Raw genomic sequence first — 23,599 nt, forward strand, 5'->3', positions numbered from 1 at the left:
CATACATTGCCCAACATCACAGCTTTGCTCTGTAGTTAAAAATGAATTAATTTCCTGGATATGGGCAAATTGGCCAACACAGCCACTAGGCAAGGTTTGAAACGTATCTGCAAAAGCATAGACATCAATTTACAATTAGATATATTCAATCAACTGTGAGATTTGTTTTCTGGTCTTCAGGCAAGGTTTCGATGAGATTTGGGCAGTGCAAGAAACGAAGAGCAGGAGGACATTTTGGCTTCTGCTCTAATTAAGGGCTTTTCATCATTGCAAACTTGATTAAGCTTCTCTCGTGATTAATTCCCAAGTGCTAAATACACAAAACTATGTAGATGTTTGGCAGAAAGAGATGCTCGCCAGTTACAAAAACTGTGAAGTTTAAAATCTGGAATATATGAGCAATAAATAAATGAAATAAATACAAATAAACTGGAGCACTGGCATTCCTGTGAAGTGGGGATCTTTGAGAGATTTGGGATGGACTGTGACAAATTAATGGCCTGTAGGTTYGTCTTATTCAAAGAAAACCTTCCTTTGGGGTAAGATTTGATAAATAAAGCTAACTGTATACAAAATACCTAGCTATAAGTCATGTCAGAAAGAAAAGGAGAATGGAAAAAGTTTAATAGACTGTARCTGGGTGAAGAAACCAATGTTTCCRTATGATTTACTTCTACARACAAGATTATTCAGATTTAACAAAGGATATTGAAGATTTTCTTGCCTAAAATAGCTAAGAAAGACAAGTTCTAATTAGTGCTAAATTTGTAACACTCAGGAGAGTGTGTTACCCCTTTTATTAATTTGCTAATTGCTGAGTTCAAGGGACTCCCCGTTCCCACTGTGGTCCCATTAATACTTCAAACCACTAATTGCTGCCTCCCTTGGCTGCAGGTTTCTGGATTCCCAGCTCTTCTCTGGGAGAAAAATGTGTTTGGCTACTAAAACGTAACCAGAAGAGGAAACAACAACAACAAATTGCTTTAGATTAGTAATTTTTAAAAAGCTGTTAATCTGGCTTCTGAGAGAAGCTCCAGAGGATTGGGATTGCTGTCCTGCCAATGCAACCAGCAGCACTTGGTGCTGAAGAGAATCCTGGTTTTCTGGGATACTCCACCCATGCCAATAAATTGGTTGTTTCCCAGTACCTGCTCCTTGAGGTGGAGTTATGAGCAGAGATGTTTACTTCCTTGGTGGGAACATCTACAAACTTTGGCTCTTCTCAGGCTGGACCTGCAGTKCCTGGTTTTGGGAGGTAAAGAGTTTGCATTGTCTGACTTTAGTTGCTTCCTCTATTTCTCGTGGCTGGAGGACTGTAGGTATGGCTGGAGATGGAGAAAAGCTACTGCTGCTTTTTTATTTTCCAGAGTCCTTGAAAAATCCTTTTAACAAAGATASTGRACTTTTGCTGYACCACTAAGCAAAGTGTGAAAAAGYAGATAGTCATGGTTTTCCTGGCAATTCAGCTGTTCCATTTTTCCCTTCCTGTAAGGTTATGTGATGTATCAGAACCAGTTTTCAAGACAAACATCTGAATGCTTTGGGAAAGAGCTTGGGGGAAGAATGCAAAATGGTGGTCTTCATCTTGTCTTTTAGCAAGTGCTCACTAGGTGTCTGATTGAGGCCAAACCCCATTAGCTTGGGCTACATTAATTTACAGGATTAGGAACTGCTGTTCAGAACASAAGCAAGGGCAGTAGGGTGCCGTATGGGGGCAGCTCTACCTGGGTGTAACAGCTCCAGGTCCATTGTTTCAATAAAAGAAAGAGCTCCACAAGTGGCTGTGGGCTGTGCACGTTTTAAGAGGTGCTTAAACATGAGCCTCCCTTTTTGTTTTTTTTGTGGTTTATTCTTGACCAAGCATTTGGCTCTTGTGGAGAGGAAAATAGAGTGTGTGGAAAAATGAGTCAGCCAGCTTCCTGTGGGAGGGACTGCCAGAGGCACGATGCTTTGAATGCTGCAATAAATTAGCACTGGAGATAATTCAGAGGACAAAGTGTGCCTGGAGGACACGCCATGCTAAGCAGTGCACGACGTGGYTCTTGCTCTCAGTGTGCAAATCCTGCTTTGCAGAAGAAATGTGGGAGATGAGACAGCCCCGCAGTGTCTGTTGTGGGGCTCTGCAGAGAGCTGAACACGGGCTTGTTGGCAGCCGTTTGGCTACAGGATGGTGAGAAGGAATAGGGTAATTACATGTAACATCAGCAGGCTCTTCTGGTTCTGTGGGCATGCTGCACATCACCTGCAGTGAAGCATTTGTTACCTGTTTGCACATGGAAGCAGACAGGCTGCAAGAATCARTCTGGTGGAGCTGCGTTAATTCAGTGCAGCGCAGCTCAGCCTTGTTGCAAGGGGCTCTGGGACCTTCAGGTTAAAAAGTCTGTCATTCCCCTCTTGCCTGGGTGAGACTGCAGTGGCTGAATTTTTGTCTTGGACTAGCAGAGGGAATGGGACAGCTTGAAAGTTGATGGTTCRTGTTTTGCATCAGTAAGTTCTATGGTCTGCTCTCCTAGATAACTTCTAATGCATTTGTAATGATTAATTTCCACTAATAAGTTTTTTTCCCCGGAAAAAGGCATATTTTATCTTGATAGACCATTTTGGCCATTATCTTTCATGTGAGTTTTTAATCCAGATTTGCTTAAGCTCAGTCTGACTTTTCCAYATGAGCTTAAYGCTGAAAAAAAAWGTTTCTTTCTGTAAGTTTCTAGTTAGCCAAAAGTGTGGGTCAGATGAGAGGATAATGAAATACAAAATGCCTGAGTAGTCTGGAAATAACTGAACTGGAAACATGAAGACTTAACCTTKTGCAAAATTAAGAAGAAGGTTACAATGGTAGAGACAAAGAAMTGTAACACTGCTCCTTCTCTGATAGGCTTGGCTGTCTTTCCATGGTAGCCTGAAGTCAGGACAACCAATCTTCATCCTTGAATTTATTTTTTAATGAAATTGTTTTAGTCTAAGACTTTAAACCTGGAGGTGTTCAAACTMAAATGGTTGTGCCTGGAAGAAACAGACAATAATTAAGCTTTTTGCAGTTTCTTACTCTGGCTTTAAGCATTCTCTCTCCTTTCTTTCAAGGCAAATTAACTGAGTTCCACTGGGGATATCTAATATGTGATGGCAGACTAGCAGCTCAAACGTATATTTAAACTTTATGGTAGATTGACCTGGAGATGTTTTATTAGCTTTTAAATTCCTGCAAAGTTTGATTCCAAATAACTTCTATCAGGCTGTTTCTTAAAAATGGTGCTGATGTGTGTTTGCTCATTTCCTTTAAAACTTGATAAATTTAATTCAAAAGTCAGAGGAAGAAGAGCTAAGAAATGTTTTTTTGGAGCTTGGCTTGACTAAAGCAAGATATGGAAATGTTTAGTGCAGAAGGCTGAGAAGCCAATGCAGTAGAACTTTTTGCTGTTTTCTGTGGAAAAATAAGGAACCTCAAACCCTTTAGAAAATATTGGCCAGGATGAAAGCTACAGCTTCTAACTATTCCATTAAAGCTTCCTCTTCGTTAAATGTTTTAACCACTGATAGATGCAACAGGGTCATAAATGGAAGCTGAATGCCACAAAAATGAGCAACTCCATCACAAAGTTTTGGAAAAACCCAAACCATGAAAYACATTCCAATGCTTAAATAAAAAGGTACAAATCTAAGTTCTTAAAGGATTGCTCTGGAGCTGTTAAGTAATATTTTACATGAAAATATTTCTTGGTCAGCTAGCAYTTGATCTGTGTTTCTAAACACAAAAGAACTGTGCTGAATACCTGCAGACAAAAAGCTTCTAGAGAGATACATTTAACTTAGCAGTGCTTCTTCCTCTATTTTGGCAGCCTCCAGCTATATCTGAATTGYTCTCCCTCTTGGCAGCATGAAAAGACCTGTTTAGAGCATAAGGTCTTTGGAGCAGACTTTGAGCATGAGGCAGACCTTGCTCTTGGTGATTACTGACAAAAGATAATTACAATGTGTTAGTAACAACATCTGAGCACTTTGATCTGCTCAAGCTGAATCTATACTTTGTGCATTAACACGGGTAATAAGGACAGGAGCACTGTCTCCTTTCAGCCCAGCTTTGCTCTGTTTCCACCCAGGTTCACCCTGTGACTYGGAGCAGCAGATGCTGGAACATGGCATGTTTACCCTTTGTGCAGTGCACAGATGTAAGCACTGAGGGGATTAAGTCTTTAATTCCCAGATCCTCAGGGCATGGCTGGGATTTCAGAGCAGTCTGCACCTCCACAGCTGCAAGTAGGAGCAAATATGCAATAGTAACCTCCAGCGTGAACCGGAGCCTAAATCCACAGCAGGTGTATTCAAAGCTGAAGATAAATTTTCCAAATACCCCCTGTAACCCAGCTTTTGGGAAGCTTCTGAATCCTTCTGCAAGTGGCCATATGCTATGCWTGTGTCAGCCTGGCAGGTGGGGTGCTCCTCTGGAGAGACTGCATGGCTGCAGCTGTGGCCAGTGTCTGGATGAGGGGAGGGTGGAAGTGTGGCTCTCTCCTTGCAACTTTGTCCTCCTACAATCTTGTTTTTAAAAGACTGTTGCATTAATTTTATTTAAATAACAGCTTTTGGCAAACTGACTGGCATTTTGGTACTTCAAGTCCTACAGAAAGCTGTGCKTGGAAATAAAAAATAAAGCAAGTAGATGTGGAGAGGAAACTGAAAAATGAGGTGGGTGAAGCTCATGCTGTGGGATGGCATATAAAATATACTATACTCTGCCAAATCATACACATGCTGGGGAATCGTTATCAGGACTGGARAGAGCCCCTCTCTGTAYGAGTTTCAGCTTTGGTGTGTCTGAATATCACTAAAGGCAAAATGTGGATGGTCCTGTGTGGGGGAAGACACCTTAGTCACAACCCCTTCATTTATTCAGCTGTTTTGCTGAYGGAAAAGTGGTGCAGTGCTGTTGGAGGAAGAAAAAACAGCTGTAGCAACATCCCAGCAGCTGYGTCAGAGTAACTGCCTGCGAGAGAGTCCACTGAAAGTGTTACAAAAACTSTGCCTGGCTGTGGGCAACCAGTTTGGCACAAACTTCTTAGACTTGCACCTGTAGCCAAGGTTCTGCAAATCCAGRTCAGGTGTCATTTAACTGAAAGCCCTTTCCCCCACTGTCTAAGATGCTGCTTAGAGGGATAAGAGTCACTCAAGCTGTGTTTTTTTGGCACAGAGGCTGTTGCTTTCTGACAGCTGACTCCATGCATACACAGCCAGCTCTCAGCAAGCCTGGGCTGAGCTGGAGCAGGTGCCAGGCAGGGCTGGGACTGACCCACAGCTCTGGTGTGGGACTGCCTGCAAATCAGCACCTGTAAGCACTGCACAGGGTCTCAGACTGGCAAACATTCACAGACAGAATTAGCAGCCTGTCCTGTGTCTGATGCTGAAAAAGGATCTTTTTTCTCTGGTGGCTGAAGATTTCATTGCTGAGGCTTGGGTTGGTAAGAAATAGCATCCTTGATAAACAGAGAAAAGGGAAGCATGCTTCCCTCCTTCACCAAAGTTCCTCATTGATTTGTCTAGGAGGGGCAGAGTTTGCTAAGACCTCCAGCTGCCCTTTAGGGAAAATATTGCTTTTTGTTCTGGTGCTTTTAAGCAGAACTGAATACCAATGACATGTTGTACCCTGTGCATGTTCCTTTTGGCCCTACCTGGGGAACAGGAGACCAGCTATAAAGTGCAACAAGAAAAGCACAACCAAAGCAGTGTGGCAGTGGCTGTTCCTCAGCTTCAAAGATTCTCTGACGAGTTACTGTTGAGTGTGCTTCCTTTTCAAAGTCCTGTTCGAGAGTGTTCATACTTTACCTGTGGCATCCTTTGTTGCTTTCCAGGTATATTGTTTTATCACTTTATATTCAGCAGAGAGGGCTGCCTTGCCTGAGTGTGTGTGGATTCTCCGCACTTGATCGTGGGCTGATCTACTCCATTTCTACTGCTATTACAGCAGGATTTCAAACTGGGATCTTCCCTAGCTTTGCTGCACATAAATGATTAACTTTCTCTTCCTCTCGCTGCCTGAAATCAAGAATAATGTGACCAGYGACAGAGGAGACTGTGGTATTCAGCTCTCAGCAGTTTTTATTACTCCTGCTGCTCTAGCTGAATTTCTCTATGTGCACAAGCCAGTGGTAGCAGTACTAAATCTCCCGAGCGCCTGCTGTGTGCTGGAGTGTCTAAAATGGTGCTGCTTATAGCTTCTGCCAGTACACAGACATGTGAGTGAGTTAGGAGCACTTTTATCCTATCTGTGCTAAAAATCACCTGCCTTAAGCCACTGATCCCTTTTTCCCCTCCTGGCAAGCCTTGCATGTGGTGAGGTGTGTGCTGGAGCTGGCAGATGGCCGGGATGCTAACAGGTCCACACAAGCATGCAAAAAAATCAGGTTGCATCACTGTTAACCAGCTTGTGCCAGGATTTGGATTTTCTTCTGCCTGTCRCTGGCTTCCCCATCACCCCTTGGYTTGGCTGTTTCATGAACTACCTCCTGGAACAATGTTTTTTTCCCCTCCTCTCTCAGCTCTCTCTAGTTGATTAGTCCAAGAAGTATCAGCCATGACACACCGTTGAATTCATTTTTACACACAATGCTGTGCCAGAGATTTGTTTGCCTAATTACAGAAATACTATTATTTCTGCTGTAATGTATCTGGATTTGGTTTTGCTCCTAAGGCTGGTGCTGATTTCAGCCTCCTTTCCTTGGCTCTGCCTAAAGATATTTTTYATTGTTCTGTTGAATTAGAGCAGATATTCCCAATCTGGAACATTATAAAGAACTGAGTAGACTGAAGGAGGAACAAGTAGTTTAACCATGTCACTAGTGCTGCACAGGTAGGCTTTCACCACTTAGATCTCCAACTCTTAGCACTTGTACATAATGCAGTSCTGCACAGCTCCATGGACAGGCACTCTCTGCATCTCCTGTGTGGAGACAGCTCTCATATCAGGGCCACACACGGCAAAAGCTGCCTTTGGGTGCCCAGGGAGGCCACATGAGACAACCAACTTCTTCCTCAGCAGATCCAGATATCATATGAAGTAGAGACAAACTTCCTGCAAGGGGAGAATGTGTTGAAGCTCCTTGGTCTGATGCTTTGGYCATGTCTGCCTGAGCAGTGGGGCATGAGAGCGCAGCCCAGAGCTGCTTATTCAGAGGCAGAAAGGCTCAGTACAACCCATGCCAGACAGTCAAGTCATATCAAATAATGACCTGAACCCTAGCTAGTTTTCAGAAATTTATAGGTTAAAGTGTAGCATAAATCTTTTAAGCTCTTGCAGAGATTTGGAATTTCCCAATGTGATCCCCACTGACAACAAGGGACGAAAAACACATTAGAACTCAAGTTTTCAGCACAAGCCTTCTCTAAGTACCGATCAAAATACAGCTTTATGTGTCAAGCCAAGTATATCCAAGTATATAAATAAGTCTCAAACTTATTTATTTGGAGGACAAGACAAATACTACCACTTAAAAAGATCTCTATTCATTTTCTTCCTTATTGAGGTTGACTGCAAGGGTCTAGGATTTAATACTGTTTATGGCAACAATTAAACACTACCAGGAAAGGAGAGTGTTTTGGCCAGGTCCCTTCAGAGAGTCAGAATTTACACGAGGGTTATAAGGCTCATTGGGGCTAATCCCTGCTAGCATTATACATCATCTGACAGTTGCCAGGGAGACAAGGATAATCTGAGTGAAACAAGATATGTGAGAAGGGTATTTATGGACATTTGCCTAACGATGCTGGTGGAATGCACCAAGAAGTGATTATTTGAGTGCCTTTGAAGTACTGCCTCTTATGTGATGAATATGGAGGACTGGTACACATGCAAAAAATGTCCGTGYGAAATTAAAGCAGTTGCAGCTTAGCCTTGATTTTTCCATTTTATCCAGCAGTGGCCTCATCCAGTGCTGTGGGGAGGGACAGACAAGGCTTTTGCAGCACTGTGAATTCCCTGTCCAGCCACCTGCACTCTGTGGCATCAGCAGAGTATAAACAAGAATAAACAGTGTAAAGAAACCATTTCAGTCTGTGGTGCTGAGAGAGGTTTAACGAAAACTGTCCCCTCCACATGCTTGAAATACTCACAGGTGCCTCATGCAAAGGTCTCAGATGCCAAGTGGTGTGAGGGGAAGGAGGAGTRGAGGAGGTGATGCTGTACATGTCCTTACAGATGGAGGTCTATGTGCTTTGTCAATGGTTGTACAGCCAACCAGCTCATTCCTCCATGTCTGAGCCCAGCTATACCACAGACACTGCGCTCTGGGTGCTTCTGGGTGCTTGTGCCACATCCACTGATCTGTGCGCAGGGTTAACACCACATACTTGGTATGTGGGTCTGGACAGGCATTTTGGTCAATTATGTCACTTTCCCTGACCTGGGGTGCCTTATAGCTCTGCTTAGGGAGATTAAAAGAAGCTGGAGAGTTAATATCTTCATTTGATCAAGTTCATGCTTGAAAAGGCTTCTGCACCGTCTGTTTCACACAGCAAAATATTTTCTTGGCAGGGTGTTCTCTGGCCATGAAAAGGGTCAGAGATTGTTGGAGGAGGCCCATGTCTGGGACCAGGAGCACTGAAGTTGTGTGGTCTGGAGCTGTCCCTTCCTGTGCTGAGGTGAGGCAGCGACCTGCAATGAGGGAGAAATGCTGCCTGTCTCCTTCCCTCTCCCTCAATGTGACATTATTAGTCTCTRATACTGCCTCTTGATAGAGGATTAAGAAGGATGGGAAGACAGAAGGAATTTCCCAAGTTTTGAAAGCCTGATGCAAATAACTCCTTTGAAAGGAGGGAGCTGCTGAGAGCCAGACTGCAGCTGATGGGCYGTGTCTCGTGATGCCAGAGTTAATCTGGGTAAGCAGAGATTAACTGAGCTGCTGGATTGGATAATGCCTGGACTGGTTTACTGCAGCTTCTGCTGATAAAGCAGCCCAAGACTAGGAGAACCCTCCTTGTCTGCAGTTCTGCAGGGTGAGGGCCTGTGCCCATGGCAGCAGTGCCTCAGGCACAGGAAGGCCCCAGGAAGAGGTGGTATTAATGAAATCATCAATTTCCTAAGTGATTGCCTGCAGCTCTTAAAGCTTTAAATATTTATTAGTCAGTCYTCACTAAGAGTCTGGTCTCTTGTGCTAAGGTGGAGAGGGAAATAAAGGCTAAGCAGCAGAACATTTAGGGAGAATTTGTGCACTTCAGTGCACAAAATCCAGTAAGGCCTAGGGAAATAAATCTCTCTGGAATAGAAGCAAACCTACAGGAATAATCTGAGTTGGCAAATCCCTGTGCAACTTCATAGCCGATCAATAGATGTTATTTAGACAAATATCACACTGTTACATTCTACAAACAATCTCTTTTGAACAAACATGGTCATTCTAGGCTTTCTCATTTGGCTTCTAAACATAAATCTGTTGAAAATTATGACTCCCACAAAATCTGCGTCTATTGAAGCATCTTGACAGTCCCTGTTCACATTTTTTTTCACCCTTTCATTACTTCATATCCATGTAGAGTGGAAATGCAAGTCAGTTCCAAAGCCCTTGAGATCACTTATTTCCTCAGGCTTCTCTGCCTCATTCTTTAGTATTCATAAATAGCAAGAAGATTTGACCTGATGTTAGTCAAACCCTTGCCTGCATAAAAGAGAAACCTCAGAAGGTCTCTTTCAGATTTAACTTTGCTTAGTTCTTCTCGTATCAGTGCAAAAATTGGCCAGCCCTGCCTGACTGGTGACTGCTTGGCCACTTCCCAAAAGTTTCCTTTGTTGGAGACTTTGTGGAATCTCTGGGCCATCTCCTTTTCTCAGCCAAACTTACAGCTGTTTTATTTTAATGTCAGTCTAATTCTTATCCTGCAATTTATACACATTGCCCTTTATGTAAGGGACATGGAGTCATAACCCAGATTAAACTATCCATCACTTCTTCCTTTTAAAAATGTTCTTTCCATGCTTCAACGTTAGAACCTACCAGGGAAGAATGGTTAGGAGAGGGCAAGAACAGTTAATGGAATTGTTCCCAACACTTCTGACCTCAGCAGTCCGCCCCCAAACACAGACAGGGATCCCATTCATGATGGAAAACTGGTGCACATCTCAGCATCTACAGAACTGAACCTCTGGAGAAGGATACCTACTGAGATGGTTAGGCCAGCTTGTATGTCCCTCCAAATTAAATGATCTCATGGGCTGTTCATGAGCAGCCTTTTATTCTAGTTGCTCTGACATGCAGGTACCTTGACTTATATCCTCATCTGTCTGTTGTTTCCTGTTGTATCCTTGCCTCTGGATGCTGCTGTGTCCCCATCTGAGRTGGCATTTCCCACCCCTGTGGTGGTGCTGCCAAGTATGAGCCAGTTCTGCACTGCATTGTGGCCATCAGAAGTCAACAAGAGTGTCTTGCTGATCTTGTATCTGTTCTCAAAATAAACTGGGTTTTGCTAAATGCCATTCTAAACAAAATGTTAGTTAAGCTCTAGGCTGTTTTGCAAGAGGCCTCTGATTTCATGGGTAATCAGAGCACCCAATACAGCTGGCAAAACCTCCTCAGTGTAGAACAGACTTCCCTCTTGAGCTATTGTCTACTAAATTACATTTAGAAAAAGCAATCCTACTTGAAAAAAGAAGGAATTTAATGACTTTCATTATCAGGTGTGCAAACATTATAACCCAGAATGGGTCTTTAACGATCAAATGCTTTTAATTGGATTTTTCTTACGTGTATTTGCAAAGCCTTCAATCATGTTTGTCACTGGTTCTAGCTAGTAATGCAGKGGCTGGATACAAACACCTTCTGTGTCCTACTTTCTAGAATCTCCTGGAGGAAGTGTTTACAGCAAGTGTGAATAAGCAGAAATATTTTGAAAAAATTTCTTCTGCCCATGTGTTCCTACCTCTGAGCTACAGCATAATAAAACAATTCCAGTAAACATAACAACCTGGACCTAAACAGAATAGCCACTTGAAATTTTTAGTGCAGTGCAAGTGGGGAGGAAAGGACTCATTCACAATTTTATCTCCTTACTCCAGCACAAATTCAGCTTCAGTTTTATGTTGGATTCTGGCTTTCAGATATTCACAGCTTAATGGTTCTGCTGATGTCTCAAGGCAGCATGAACTTGCATGATCTTTTGAAATCCCTTCTAAGACCACTTGCTGGTGGAGAAAGCTGGGCTGTGAGCTAGACTTGGTTGAAGTGCAGGGAAGAACAGTGTATGGCTGACTACCAGAGGCTTCACACCTACATGTGTTTGTCCCGGACACTGCTCTGGACACTCAGTCCTGCAGATGTGCTGCCGAGGGAAAGGGGGTAGTGGTCGGGCAGGAGGTGTGGCTCTGTGATGTCTCCCCGGGCAGCCTCTGCTGCTCCATCCAGGCACCCCGAGCCTCTGAGGGTGTGAGATGAGCCGTGCACAGCCTGGAGGCTCAGTGGCTCGGGCAGGCAATCATTTCTCTGGTGTCATGCCCTGAGCTGGACTCCCGGGAGACGCTCTGTGCCAWGCCCTGSCCGGGTCAYTCTGCRTGGGCTCMCTGACCTGCTCACAAGGGGCTCTCTTCACCCAGGCTATAAAATGTTTACCTGTCCCCCAGCAGGCTCAGGAGCTCACGGTGGGTGGTACAGACAACAGGCTGCTGGGACAGCTCCAGCACGATTTTGGGAGGGAAATTGCCGTGAGCASAGGAGGAAATGTGGGGAGGGGCCCGCGGGGGACGCAGAGGCGACGCGGGGACACGTCCTGGCAGCGAGCCGAGCCCACGGGGGTGGCAGACGGGCCGCGGCCACCGCCCGCCCGCCTCGGACGTCACAAGTGCGTCTCCCTGCGTGTCCCTGACTGTCGTGGCATTACAAGTAGAGAAATCACACCCGGTTGCCACAGCAACATCACCGGCTGGGACGTGCTGTGCTGTCATCCAGCAACCAGTGAGGGGTCCCCGGGGATGGCGGGGATGCTCCGTTGCGCCAGAGGAGGATGAGGGTCCCATCCAAACCCTGGAACCCAAAAGGATGCTCCTTTTGCCCAGGAGCAGCGATTTGTGCAGTTCCACTGCCTTAACAGTAACTTTTTTTTTTTTTTTTTTTTAGCCTTAATAGTAGTTTAATCCTTTTCCTAGGGAGGGCTTTGCTATTTGTTAGCCCCTGCTTTATTCCATGTACAGCTTTCACAAAAGCATGAACTCTTAAGGGATTGGAATGGACCTTAGAGATCATCTAGTCCCAACTCCCCCTGTCACGTGTAGGGAACCCTTCCACTAGACCAGGGTATTCCAAGCCCTGTCCAACCTGGTTTTGAGCATTGTTAGGGTTGGGGCAGGCATAATCTCCCTGGGCAAACTGCTCCAGTGTCTCAGCAGCCTCACATTAAAGGAATTTCTTTCCAATCCATAACCTAAATTTTCCTTCTTTCAATTTGTCCATATTCCCCCTTGTCCTTGTAACTACAGCCCTTTCTGCCCATTCCCTCAGAGCTCACCAGCACTTAAACCAAAGGACTCAAGGGTGAAAATCTTTCATGAAGTGAATGTGTGCAAAATCCTTGGGCAAATTCTGTAGGGGTGCCTTCCTCTCATGTTTACTGAAGTTACTTCTTGGGGACTTCCAGTATTTATTCCTTCATGTCTGGATGGTCCTGTTCCTGTTAGGTCCCAAAGCTCTCTGTGTCCTAAAATGGGGTTAACAGGTGCTGCAGACTGACCCTCAGCAGAGGGTTGAGCTTTTCTCCTTGTTCTCTCAGAGGGATGGTGGGTAAGTGCCACTCAGCAGTGACCTCAAGATGTTTCCTCATTACCTTCTAGGGCACTGAATCATTTCATTGAAGGACTTTGCAGGCGAGAACAGGCAGCTGCAGTCACGTCCTATATTTACAGCTTTACCATGGAAAGCCTCAGCACTCCAGGCCTRCTGTGGCATGAAGCTGAATTATTAACAACTGCTCTCTGCTAGAGGAGAAGCAACTGGAGAGAAGGAGCCTTTCTCATCAGTATTCCCCAGGTGATCAGGGATCTGGCTATGTGGCGTGAGGATCTGCTGATGCTCTAGAGGGTGGGGAGCTGGGGAATGAGGTTACTGGGAGGTTTGCTGCTTCAGTGTTTGGCTCTGGCTGGTGCTGGGCTCTGTTTGCTCTCACCTCAGTACGTGTGACAGCAGTGAGCCTTATGCCAGGCACAAAACAATGCTGGAAGGGCTCTCTGCCTACCCCCGAGGAATGAGCAGCCCCACCTAAGCTGCCATGACAAGCAGCTACTTCAGCCCCTTCAATGGGAAGCAGTTCTGCCTTTCCTCTSCAATCTTCCCCCTCCACTGAATTTGGACTGCTCAGTGTTGATGCAGGAAAAGATTTGCTATGCAGGGGTCTGTGCTACTGAGGAGGTCAGTGTGGAGGTCCTTATGAAAAGCTACTCACTGAATAGGTCCAGTAAACACTTTGAAGAGAAAAAATTGGAGAGTTTTTATGAAAAAGAATTCAGTGTAGTAGCTAATCTACACCTTGAAGTGTAGGGGTAGTCAAAGCAACTCTTATTTAACCTAGGTCCACTCAGGATCTTTGTCTGGTTAAAAATAAACTCTCTGAAGCAGGACTTAAATTCAGCCTGACTGGCCTCTGTGCTAAGTATGGAGCTCCCAATAGACCCTGCTGGGCTATTAGAGACAATAAACAAGAAACGTAAGGAGGCTTGCATTAAGGACCCATACAGATAAAATAAGGAATTAAAGACATAATTCATAGTGTAATTGCTGCAAATCTCTGGCATGGCAAAGACAGTGCATCTTGCTCAGCACACTTGTTGCAGTAACTTTTTTTTCCAGTGAATAATCTGAATTTCTTAAAACCAACATTGTTGCTATGCTGATAGACCCAGCAACCAACCATTCAGAAAAATCTCTTCAAATCAGTAACTGACAACAGACCGGCCTCTCTTGTGTGTTCTTCACCATAAAAGGATGTATTTAAAATAAAAGCAATTTGGAAAGGAGAATACAGTATGGTCAGCTTGTTCTTAAATAAAAACCCGTTTCTTTCAAATCAAAGCCGGGCAGTGCCTGCCAGTTCTCTAACATGCTGCATGTTAGAGCATGAAGTGAGAAACAGTACTCCTTCAATTGAAGTATTACTGAAAGGAGGGTTTTGTGGTTAGTAAATAAAACCTCCTTTGGAGAATTGTGGGCTGGCTGCTCCTGTTCTTGCTGTACTGGAGGGATTGAGTGAAACACCTCATTCTTTGTAGCAGCATGCTGGCTCTAGATGCTGAGTGAATATAAGGAGCTGGTGATTGAGGGCCCCTCTGAGGGATGCCACAGCAGCCCAGCATTCCTCTCTAAACACAAGGAGCTGTTTGAGCAGTGCAAGATGACACTCTTCCCCTGCCCCTGGAAACAGATTTGCATTGCAGAAACTACCTGAGCCTGACATTGTGAAATTGCTCCCCTGTGCTCTGTGTGGCACAAAAGAAGCCCAGCTAAACTGGGAAGGATGAGCCTTGCCCAAGCTACACRCAGCAAACAGCTCCAGGAGCCAGAGCTGGGGAGCAGGAAATGTGTGGGAAAGCCATCTGGTGAAGGCACTCAGAAACAGCGTGAAAGTCTTTTTTCATTCACTTCCTGACAAAGTAGTAATATCTTGCCTCATTATAGGAAGAGGACGGCTTGTTATTATTATTTGCATTAGTAACTCCTAGAAACCCATAGGTGGGGACAGGACTCTTGCTGTGTTACCTGCTGTGTGCACATGCAAGAAGAGACCTTTCCCTATACACACTCCCCCATAAAAGGACAGAAAGCATAGGATTGTGGGTTTTGTGTCTTTTCTTTTTTCTTTTTCTTTTTTTATCCAAGTGGGGAACTGAAACAGATGGGAAGAGACTGAAGGAGCTGGAAACAGAACATGCAATAATTCCCAAGCCTTGACTTTCTCAGCAGAAGTGTTCTTTGACTCCTATACTTTTATCTGTGAGCTGTTCTGGTGAGTGGTTTATACCCTGGCACACTGCTCATGAGGAGCTCTACAGTTCTCCTTGGTAAACTCGACATTTAGCTTGGTGTGGACACACTGCTGAGAGCTCCTGCACCCTTGCTGCGCTGAGGCAGGGGGAGGGAAATCAAAGCAATGGGCAGAAGGGATTTTAATCATCACTTATCCAATTAAAAAATAAAGTTACTGAGGAGGTCTTAAACTTGCTCTTTGGTATTTCAATCATATCTTTCTCTATGTGCTTCCAGTCCGGCCAACCAAATTTTCCCCATGTTTTAATGCTGTTCTAACCTCAGGCTGTATCTTTGTTCTGCTAAAAGCAGAGAACCAAAGGCTGTATTTCAAGAGGAGACAAAGTTCCTTATAGCCTACTTACTATTATTAGATATTTAAAGTTCTCCTATATCACCACCTCGTCGGAAGACCTCAAGCCATTTTAAGGACCTTATTTTAGCCTCTCGGCGACAGAGGCAAGAGGCTAATTTTTTGATACTGGAACAGACTTAAAATTCTTCTTGACTTTTCCTTATCAGTCTTTGCTGGAATTGACAATGGATTTTTGCAGTCCCATGCATTAATTGCAAGACAGAGCCTTCTAGATCCCCTTGCTGTCCTTGTGTGGGTGTGTGTGCTTGGCTGGTTGGCATTTGTGTTGGGTTTAGACAAAGTTAAGTGTATGCTTGCATTGCCTTTTCATCTCTGGGGAAGGCAGGGTTAAAAAAAAAAAGTCTGAAAGCCTAATTAGTTTGTGAAAGAATGGCAGCAGCAGCAGCAAGGAGGAGGGGAAGGATGAAGGAGATGGTGCTGTCCTGCTTTGAGGTTAACGAGGCTGAAGCTCAGGGACTCCAGAAGGAACAAGCAGGACCATGTGGGCTGGCAGCTCCTGAGGCTGAGACTGTCATTCAACACACAGAAGCTGGTGCCAAGGGAATACCTTCTCCAGGAGAGAGATGATCAAGTGTTGTTAAATGGGGCCGTGAGGTGTTAATTGCTAAAAACTGTCAAAATTCAAATTTAAAGAGCCAGTACCTTCTAATGTAGAATGACTCTACCAGAGAGCAGCCTGTCTTTCTGCCCTGTGAGTGAAGCAGGATATAGAGTGTTGGATGGGGCAAACTTGAGGCTTTGAATAAAGCTTTCATCACCTTATCCCAGAGTTCTCATAACCCTCTGCTCTCAAACAACCCACAACAGGCAGGTGCAAATGCAGAAACAGGAACACGAGGATACCAGCAACACCTTAAAGATCATGTTAAAACTGTAACAGCACCTCTTTGTAGGACTTTTCCTCTCTCAGCGATCGTTCATGATCCCAGGCAAGACTCCAGCCTATGATAATATGGCTATGGGCAAGCACATCCATGCAGTTCTATTTGTCCTTTTTATTAATTGGAAGCCTAAGTTGTAACAGGAGCCAGAACTGTCTGAGTGTAGGCTTTAGGCAGTRCCACTGCCTCAGGGATTACATGTGTAACCTCTTCAGAATAAGAGACCAGACTCATGAGACWGCCAATGCACTCTGGAGCAGTAAATGTGGAATACTAAGGAGCCAGGAACCAAGAGCTAATATAATGCTGAGATTTTAGAAAGCCTCAAATAAAGGCCTGAGAATGACAACAGATCATTCCCCACTCTTTTTCAATTTCTCCAAGTTTCCTTACTGAAGGAAGACTGTTTATGCCCTTGCTATAACCATGACTATATTTGAGCACTGGCAAGTTTTGGCCAGGTGACAAACCCAATGAGCACTGAATCGTGCCTCGGCAAACATCAGCTCTGTCTCTATTAGAGCCTCATCTGCATTGGAGAAAAAAACTGTCCTCCAAGCTGGGAGCAGGGGTGGGCTGAAACGGGAAGGGCAGCACCAAGATTCAGCTTTTTTTTTAATGTGGCAGTTCTGAAGTGGGTCAATGAAAAGCATTTCTGGCACTAAYAGGGATGAAAGGAAACCAAACCCATGCTTGGACACCATATTCTGGTAGACTTGGTGGYTCCCCAACAAGGCTTTTCTGAGTGACTCTGAACATCTGGCTGTGAGAGGCTCCTGTAGCACAGGTGTCATATGAGGCTAATCCCATGTGGTTTGAAGCCCAAATCAAGCTGTCTGGTTTGCCTCTCCTACTTTTTAGTCTGTTCTTCCAGTTTATGCTTATGCTGGGACTATAACAAATCTTAYGTTCTCCAGCCAGTGACAAAAATCACACATACACAGAAAATTATTGAGAGTCACCAGATCTGATGGGAGCCAAGTTCTTAGCCCTGGATAAGAAACCTGAYAAAACACAGGGCTTGTGCAATCTTGGATGGCATCTCTCACCCATGATGTATGTGGAATCTGCTTTGTCCAGAGAAGGTAAAAGATCTTAGCTCACATGGAACATATTGCTTTTAAAACATGGATAAACTTAACAATGTTTCTGAGCTAAGAAAGTTGAGGTCTTTTTGTAATGGTTGGGCTTTCTTTAAAAGCCACATAAAAACACTGGACTAAGTGACTTTTTAAATCCTTGAYAAGAAAATCCACAGAGGAATGAGGAATGAACTCCTCAAGTGTCAGTACAGAATGTCATACCCAAGCCTTGCTCTTGTCAACTCCAGAGAGAGAAGACAACTGCATACACAGATTGAGTGAAGACCTGTACATCTGGCCCATTTCAGAGTCTTCTGGTCCTAATGCTGTGATTGAGGTGTCRGYCCTCTCAYAGGCAAAATCCCCATGTCAGCCTCRGAGACTGCKCTCTGGCAGAATCTAGTCTGAGAGATGTTCTTACAGCATGAGGTGGGCCTCTTCAGCATGAATCTGTGTGTGTGTTTTTGTTCTGTGCTATTTTGGGAATAAGCAACTGATAACGAGCAAATGCTTTAGTCTGCTGGAGTGACTGTGTTCTCAAGCATTAAAATTATGGTTCGTACTAACTGTCCAGTGGGGAGGAAAAAATCAGGGTTCTTAATTCCAGAAGACAGGTTAACTTCTGGGGGAAGCAGGCAGAAACTGTTAAGTGTTTTGCTGTCAGAAAGAAACTCATGCTGCAAGTRTTCAGTCAATTAGGCTGATTTGTAGCAGCCTCACTATAAATCCTCTTTCATTCAGAGGCAAGTTAAAGTCTTTGATGAAACATGCCATTCCAAGGAATTTCAGTAGGTTCTCACACATCTAACCATGGCGAAGTTATCTGTAGTGACACACCATCTGAGAATGACATGGTATGTTCAATTCCACAACGTTACAGCCAATGTAACTCAAAAAAGAGAGGCCTGCAAAAAGCCTTTTGCCCCACTGTTGCAGATTAGCTCTTTTTTGCATGCTACATTTGTTCAGCTTATTAGTGAATTAGAAACAGATTTTCTAAATCAGTTCTAGATACAAAAATAGTTGAGAGAGACAACTGTGCAGTAAATGACCAAAACCCAAAACCACAACTGTTTTGCCAAAGAAATGCATCACTGCTTAGAGGTGTAAAATCATTTTAAAGGCAGCATGTCTTATTGGGGCACCTGTGTAATATGASCAGAGGCAGAACCATTTGTTTTCCTGCGTATGGGAGCTTTCCCACTCCTTTGCCTTTGAGGTGGATGATAGCAGAGCTGTGACCCTGTCCCATGCCCAGCTGTGGCACCCAGCTGACTCACCCTGCTGAGCTGGTCCATGAGTCTTTGGTTCTGCTCGGAGAGTTCCTGGACAGCGCGCGTCTTCTCCCGGTCGGCTTCGCGCAGGTGGACCTGCTGCTTCTCCAGCTCGTCCTGCAGCTGCTTCACGTCGCTCTCCAGTTCAGACACCCTTCCTTCCCACTCTCCTTCYTTGTTCTCAAATCGCCGCCTCAATTCGTGCTTCTCTTGTTCCAGGTGCTAAATAATGGGGAAGAAGAGGTTAGAAAGGGAGGTAATAAAGGTGAAGGTCTCCTTTTCCTCATCTATGCCAGGGCTGAAACTTTGTTCCAGAAACAGAATGGTGCTAGAGCGTGACAATCCCACATCAAGGCAGGTCACTGGCACTAAAGCCATTTTCCACTTCCAGCAATTGGCCTGTCCTTGGCCACTGGAGTTCAGCACATTGAATTTTTACTGAAATAACTGCCAAAAGAGTAAAGTAGGCTGCATGTCAATAGGCGGAATATATAGGTCAGACAGAGTAATTGATTTAGCAGGGTCCAGCTTAACTCCAAAGCAATATTTCAGTGGCCAGTGGCATAATTCTTTTAAAATTGCTTTTATAGTCAAAATACACAAATTGTACCCTTACTGTTGGTGAGGAATGTAGATGAGGCATCCTTGTTGTCATATGGGTCTCATGAACAACAGTTGAATCATCTATCCATTTGCTCCTTCTATTCCTGACCTAATTAGTTGTCTGAGAGTTTGATAGTGCACAGTAACTCCATTGTTTGATGCAGTCCGTTCTGGAATTGCAATGGATGCAATGAACTGGTTGCTATAGACATTATGTACATGCATGTTCTGGGTTCAGGTTTCTTAGAAACCACTYTCAGTTCTGGAGACTCTGCTCTGCTTTGGATTGGCTGGAAAATGAAGGACAGCACAAATCTGGTGAAACTTTTGCATGTTTTACAAGCTCAGTTAAATGAGGACTTGACTGAAACAGAGCTGCAAATCAGGTCAAAGCAGGTTTATGGTGTGCCCATTTGAAAGAATCCCTGCTCCAAAACTCTGAGCTTGAATTTCCCCTGGTGACTGAAGCCACATTTACTTTCAGAACAGTCACAGATTGGGGACATGAGCATGTCCCAGGATTAGCAGGGAAACCTGAAAAGCAGGAGTATTCTCCTTGTTGGTTGTCCTCTGATCCCCAAAATATTCTCCTGCTACTCTGTCAAATTCACCAGTCTTTTAGGAATATGTCTTAGAAAAGAACAGAAACCCACTGGGCCAAACACTGGTAGCACTTGCCTATTTCTCCCAGGATATTGTTCCCTGGTGAACAATTCCCATGGCACTTCTGATAGGAGGGAAAAATAAACCTGCTAGGCAGAAAAGAAAATTGCACTGCATTTATGTGAAGTGGCTCTTTATTGCTTGTTAGAAACACAGGCTGTGAGGGGGCTGTTTCCCCTGGGTGCCTATTGCTGATGACACACAGCCTCCTTGTCCCTGTCACCTTCCTGAGCAGGTCTGAATGTCAAAACCCTCCAGTTCCCCTCCAGTCCTCTGGCCTRTGTATTGCTAATCTTCCATCTGTTTTGTTTTCATATAGATGCCATGTTTTCCATTTCTTCCCCAAATCTTTTCCTATGCTCCTTGCAGTGCAGTGTAGCACTAGCTTGCTTGTGCCCTTCCAAATCYTTCTGCAAACTCCAGACTTCCATGAAACACCCTCAAATGTTGATTAAAAACTGGTCCATAGCAGGGGATTTCCCTCTGTTTCAGACACTAAGAGTGAGCATCCTTGCAAAGGAGAGCTAAGCAGTAATGTAAGTATTTTAATGCAATAGGTAAGCAATAGATCCCAGCACCTGGCCCATGACAACAATTTCTTTCTGCAAAGAAATTTTGTTTGTAGTCCAAGTGTGGCTGGAGCAGCCACAATTTCAGAGGCACACTGAAAATTCTATCTTTTATAACTCTGCCTCTTACACTGCTAGGCAACGTTTAGAAAGATCCAGGGCCTTCTCTAAATGGAAAATGGAACTTCTGCCTGCTGAGGAGCAGCACTGCAGCTGAAGTGCCCCAGACACCCAAATGTGATTTAGAAGCCACTGATAAGCCCTGTCAATCATTTTAAAAGCACTTTAGTCCTTCACTGCAAAAGAAAATTTCCACTACACACAGCCCGAATAAATGGCCATCACAAAGGCTGGAGTTAAAGRGAGGTGAAGAATATCAAGTTTATTCTGTTGTGACAGAGAAACCAGAACTGTGCAGTAGGGCACGGAGAGGCTGYTGCAGAGGAGGATAATCCAGATGAGATGTGTTGACTGGTCCTTACTGCCTCTGCCAGCAAATGTCTCCCCTGGCCTGTCCTCACCCCAGCACCTGCAGGGCTGCAGATCTGGAGGGGGGATTTCTGCACGTAGGGCTGATGGGGCAAACTGCCATCCTCAGTAGGGGAGTTTCTTGTTTCCTGACTGTCTCTCCATTCACCAGCTGCCCATCGATTTTTACACAGAACTGCTTTCTAGAAGRTATTTTCTTCTGAAAACAGCTTCACTTAACTGAGCTGGGCTGGTCACATTTAAAGAGTTGAAGGCAAGGGGGAGTTTCCCAGCTGATAAAGCGRGTTCATACTGTAAAATGCTTGGACACAGCAGGCTCCTCTGTGTCAGARGAACAGCAGTATTAACTGTTTTAATCCCTTACAGAGGATAAAACTGTCTAGGATCACATGGTAGAATTTATTACAGAACTTCAATTTGATGATTAGAAATGAATTTAAATTCCGGCTGTGAAGTGAAAGGTTTGCCAGAGTAGGTGTATGGCAGGAATGCTGCACCTCAATAATGAACCCACAAAACTAGAATATATTTAATCTTGAGGCAAAGCACYCAAGGAGCAGGCCAGTACCTTGGCTCTTGTGAAATGGAGTGGCTTCATTCTTGTAACCRATTTTGAACTGTGAACTGGGAGAARATATCTCCTTCTAAGTGYTACTTAAACATYATTAYATCATGCTGTCACCATGGATCKCATCTGAGACTTTGCTTCTTGTCAGAAAGTTCTCAGCATAGGGAAGGAGGGAACAGCTGTGGGTCCTTCCTCTCTTTTCCTCTGAAATCAAAAAGCTTATTGTGAAATTTTATTCACTTCAGTGGCAACAGGAGGAGGCCAAGATTTAATCTGCAGATGCTGGGATTACCAARCCTGTGTTTTAGAAGATTAATATTGAAATTTGATGTTTTGTGTGAAGTAGCACTGGGTCAAATTTGCCAAATCCAGTGGAAAAAACCTGACCCTTAAGTAGATAACACTAACTCCTATCAGATGGGTAGCGTGGAAAATAGCAATCTGTTACTACAYTGGGAAGTTAGGGCGATAGTAATGGGATGAAAATATGTAAACAGTTGGTTGTGTTTRCAATCTCTTCATTTACCTTCTGAACAGGCCTGTGAGAGCAGAGGTAAACATTTGTACGATGTCATTTAAATTACTACAAAGTCATAGTTTCTCCCCTCTCCYTTTTATCTCTACCTTTTTCAAACAGTGAGTGGTATTTGAGGCCCCTGAACTCCCTAAGAGTTCAGAGTGGGTACCTAAACTTGTGTGTTTTTCCTTTAATGGTAGGAAAGGTTCTACTCCAACTCCTAAGGAAAACCACGTCAGCACAACACCACATACGTCTGCTCTTGCTTAAAGATCAACCTGGAAACATTCACTCTGGCAAGTTTTAATACTCTGGGAAATTCTAATCTGATAAACAGACCCAGTAAGCAACAATTTGAGCAAATGTCACCTTCACTATTTTTCTATTCGAATAGCAAAGGCAGAGAGATTCCTCTGCAAAGASGAAGGGATCAGCTGAGGTAGACTGACAAGTTTAATAAGAGAGAGGAATTTTTGTCAGGAGAACAAAGGGCATACAGTAATTTCACAAATCCTCTTGAACCTGAGAAATGTTAAGTCCGTGAGGGAGGAATACAGGAATATGCAGGACTGTGCAGAAAGGACTGGTCTAGGGCTGTGACTTGAAATGTGAACATTAATCCRGCACTGTTCAAACTCTCTCCAGAAAGGTGAGAGAGGCTTGTCTCTAAGCAGTATTACTTACTGGAAGAAATACAATTCCAACAGTACCTCTGAGGAAAAGTGGATAATAGTGGCTCTCTCACAATTGTGCAAGAGAGTTGTTCCAAAAAAAGCTGCCTGCACAAGCCTTTTTCTTTGTAACAGCCCTATTTTATCATTAAAAATCAATAAATAGCTCAATCCACCGAGTTCCTGGCAAACAGCTCTCTCCAGATACCTGTAGGCATTTTTCAGAGCAAACAGCTAACAGCGATGTGTCATTAGGGCTTATCTCCTGCCATGCCTAAAGCCTTAGCTGCAACAGCTTAAGCAGAAGGGTCACATATGCTCTGTAGCTCAGTACCTGCTGTTCGAATTTAACTTCCGAGGTATTTCCGTGACGAGATGAGCAGCGCACATYTCTTCCAGGTGGTCCTGGGGCAGATCAGCCCGCCAGGAGCCTCCGGAGCGCGGTGCTGCAGCCCGGCCCCGGCCCCACACGCCGGCTCTCGGCCGGGGGGAGGGGGAGAACGGCAGCTTTGCCTCCCCCAGGCCTCGCAGGCACTGCTCAGACCCTTCCTTCCCCGTCACGGCCACAGCGRGTCCCGTGGGTGCCCGGCAGGGCCCGCGCCCGCCGCCCGCCCCCGGGGCTCGCCGGGGAAGGGGCCGCGTTGTGAGGGGAGAACCCGCGGGCCGGGGCCGGGGCCGGGCGGGCGGAGCGCGGCGGGGCCTCACCTCCAGCTTGTCGGTGAGCTCCTTGTGCATCCTCTCGTACTGCCGGCTCATGTCCTGGTTGCGCTCCAGCAGCGCCTTGCCCAGCCGCGCCGCCAGCACCAGGTCCTTCTCCTTCTGCCGGATCAGCGAGAGCAGCTCGGGGTCGCGGGCGGCGGCGGCGGGCGGCGGCTCCGGCGGCTCCCCGTTCCGGCCCCGTGACGAGCCGGGGCGGGGCTGC

General features: G+C 44.9%; 1 protein-coding gene across 1 annotated transcript in view; it reads right to left on the minus strand.

The window, feature by feature from the left end:
- Positions 1-23,599, minus strand: part of BICDL1 (BICD family like cargo adaptor 1) — a 50,222-nt gene that overhangs the window by 21,883 nt on the left and 4,740 nt on the right. The window contains exons 2-3 of the mRNA XM_057374231.1: positions 23,383-23,595; positions 18,604-18,819 (exon numbers count right to left, since the gene is read on the minus strand). Of these exons, the coding sequence (XP_057230214.1) occupies positions 18,604-18,819; positions 23,383-23,595 (429 nt within the window). The remainder of the gene's footprint in view (positions 1-18,603; positions 18,820-23,382; positions 23,596-23,599) is intronic.

Source organism: Malurus melanocephalus, unplaced genomic scaffold (genome assembly GCF_030028575.1).
Source record: "Malurus melanocephalus ecotype Western Australia unplaced genomic scaffold, MMel_1.1 scaffold_219, whole genome shotgun sequence".
Lineage (NCBI taxonomy): Eukaryota > Metazoa > Chordata > Aves > Passeriformes > Maluridae > Malurus > Malurus melanocephalus.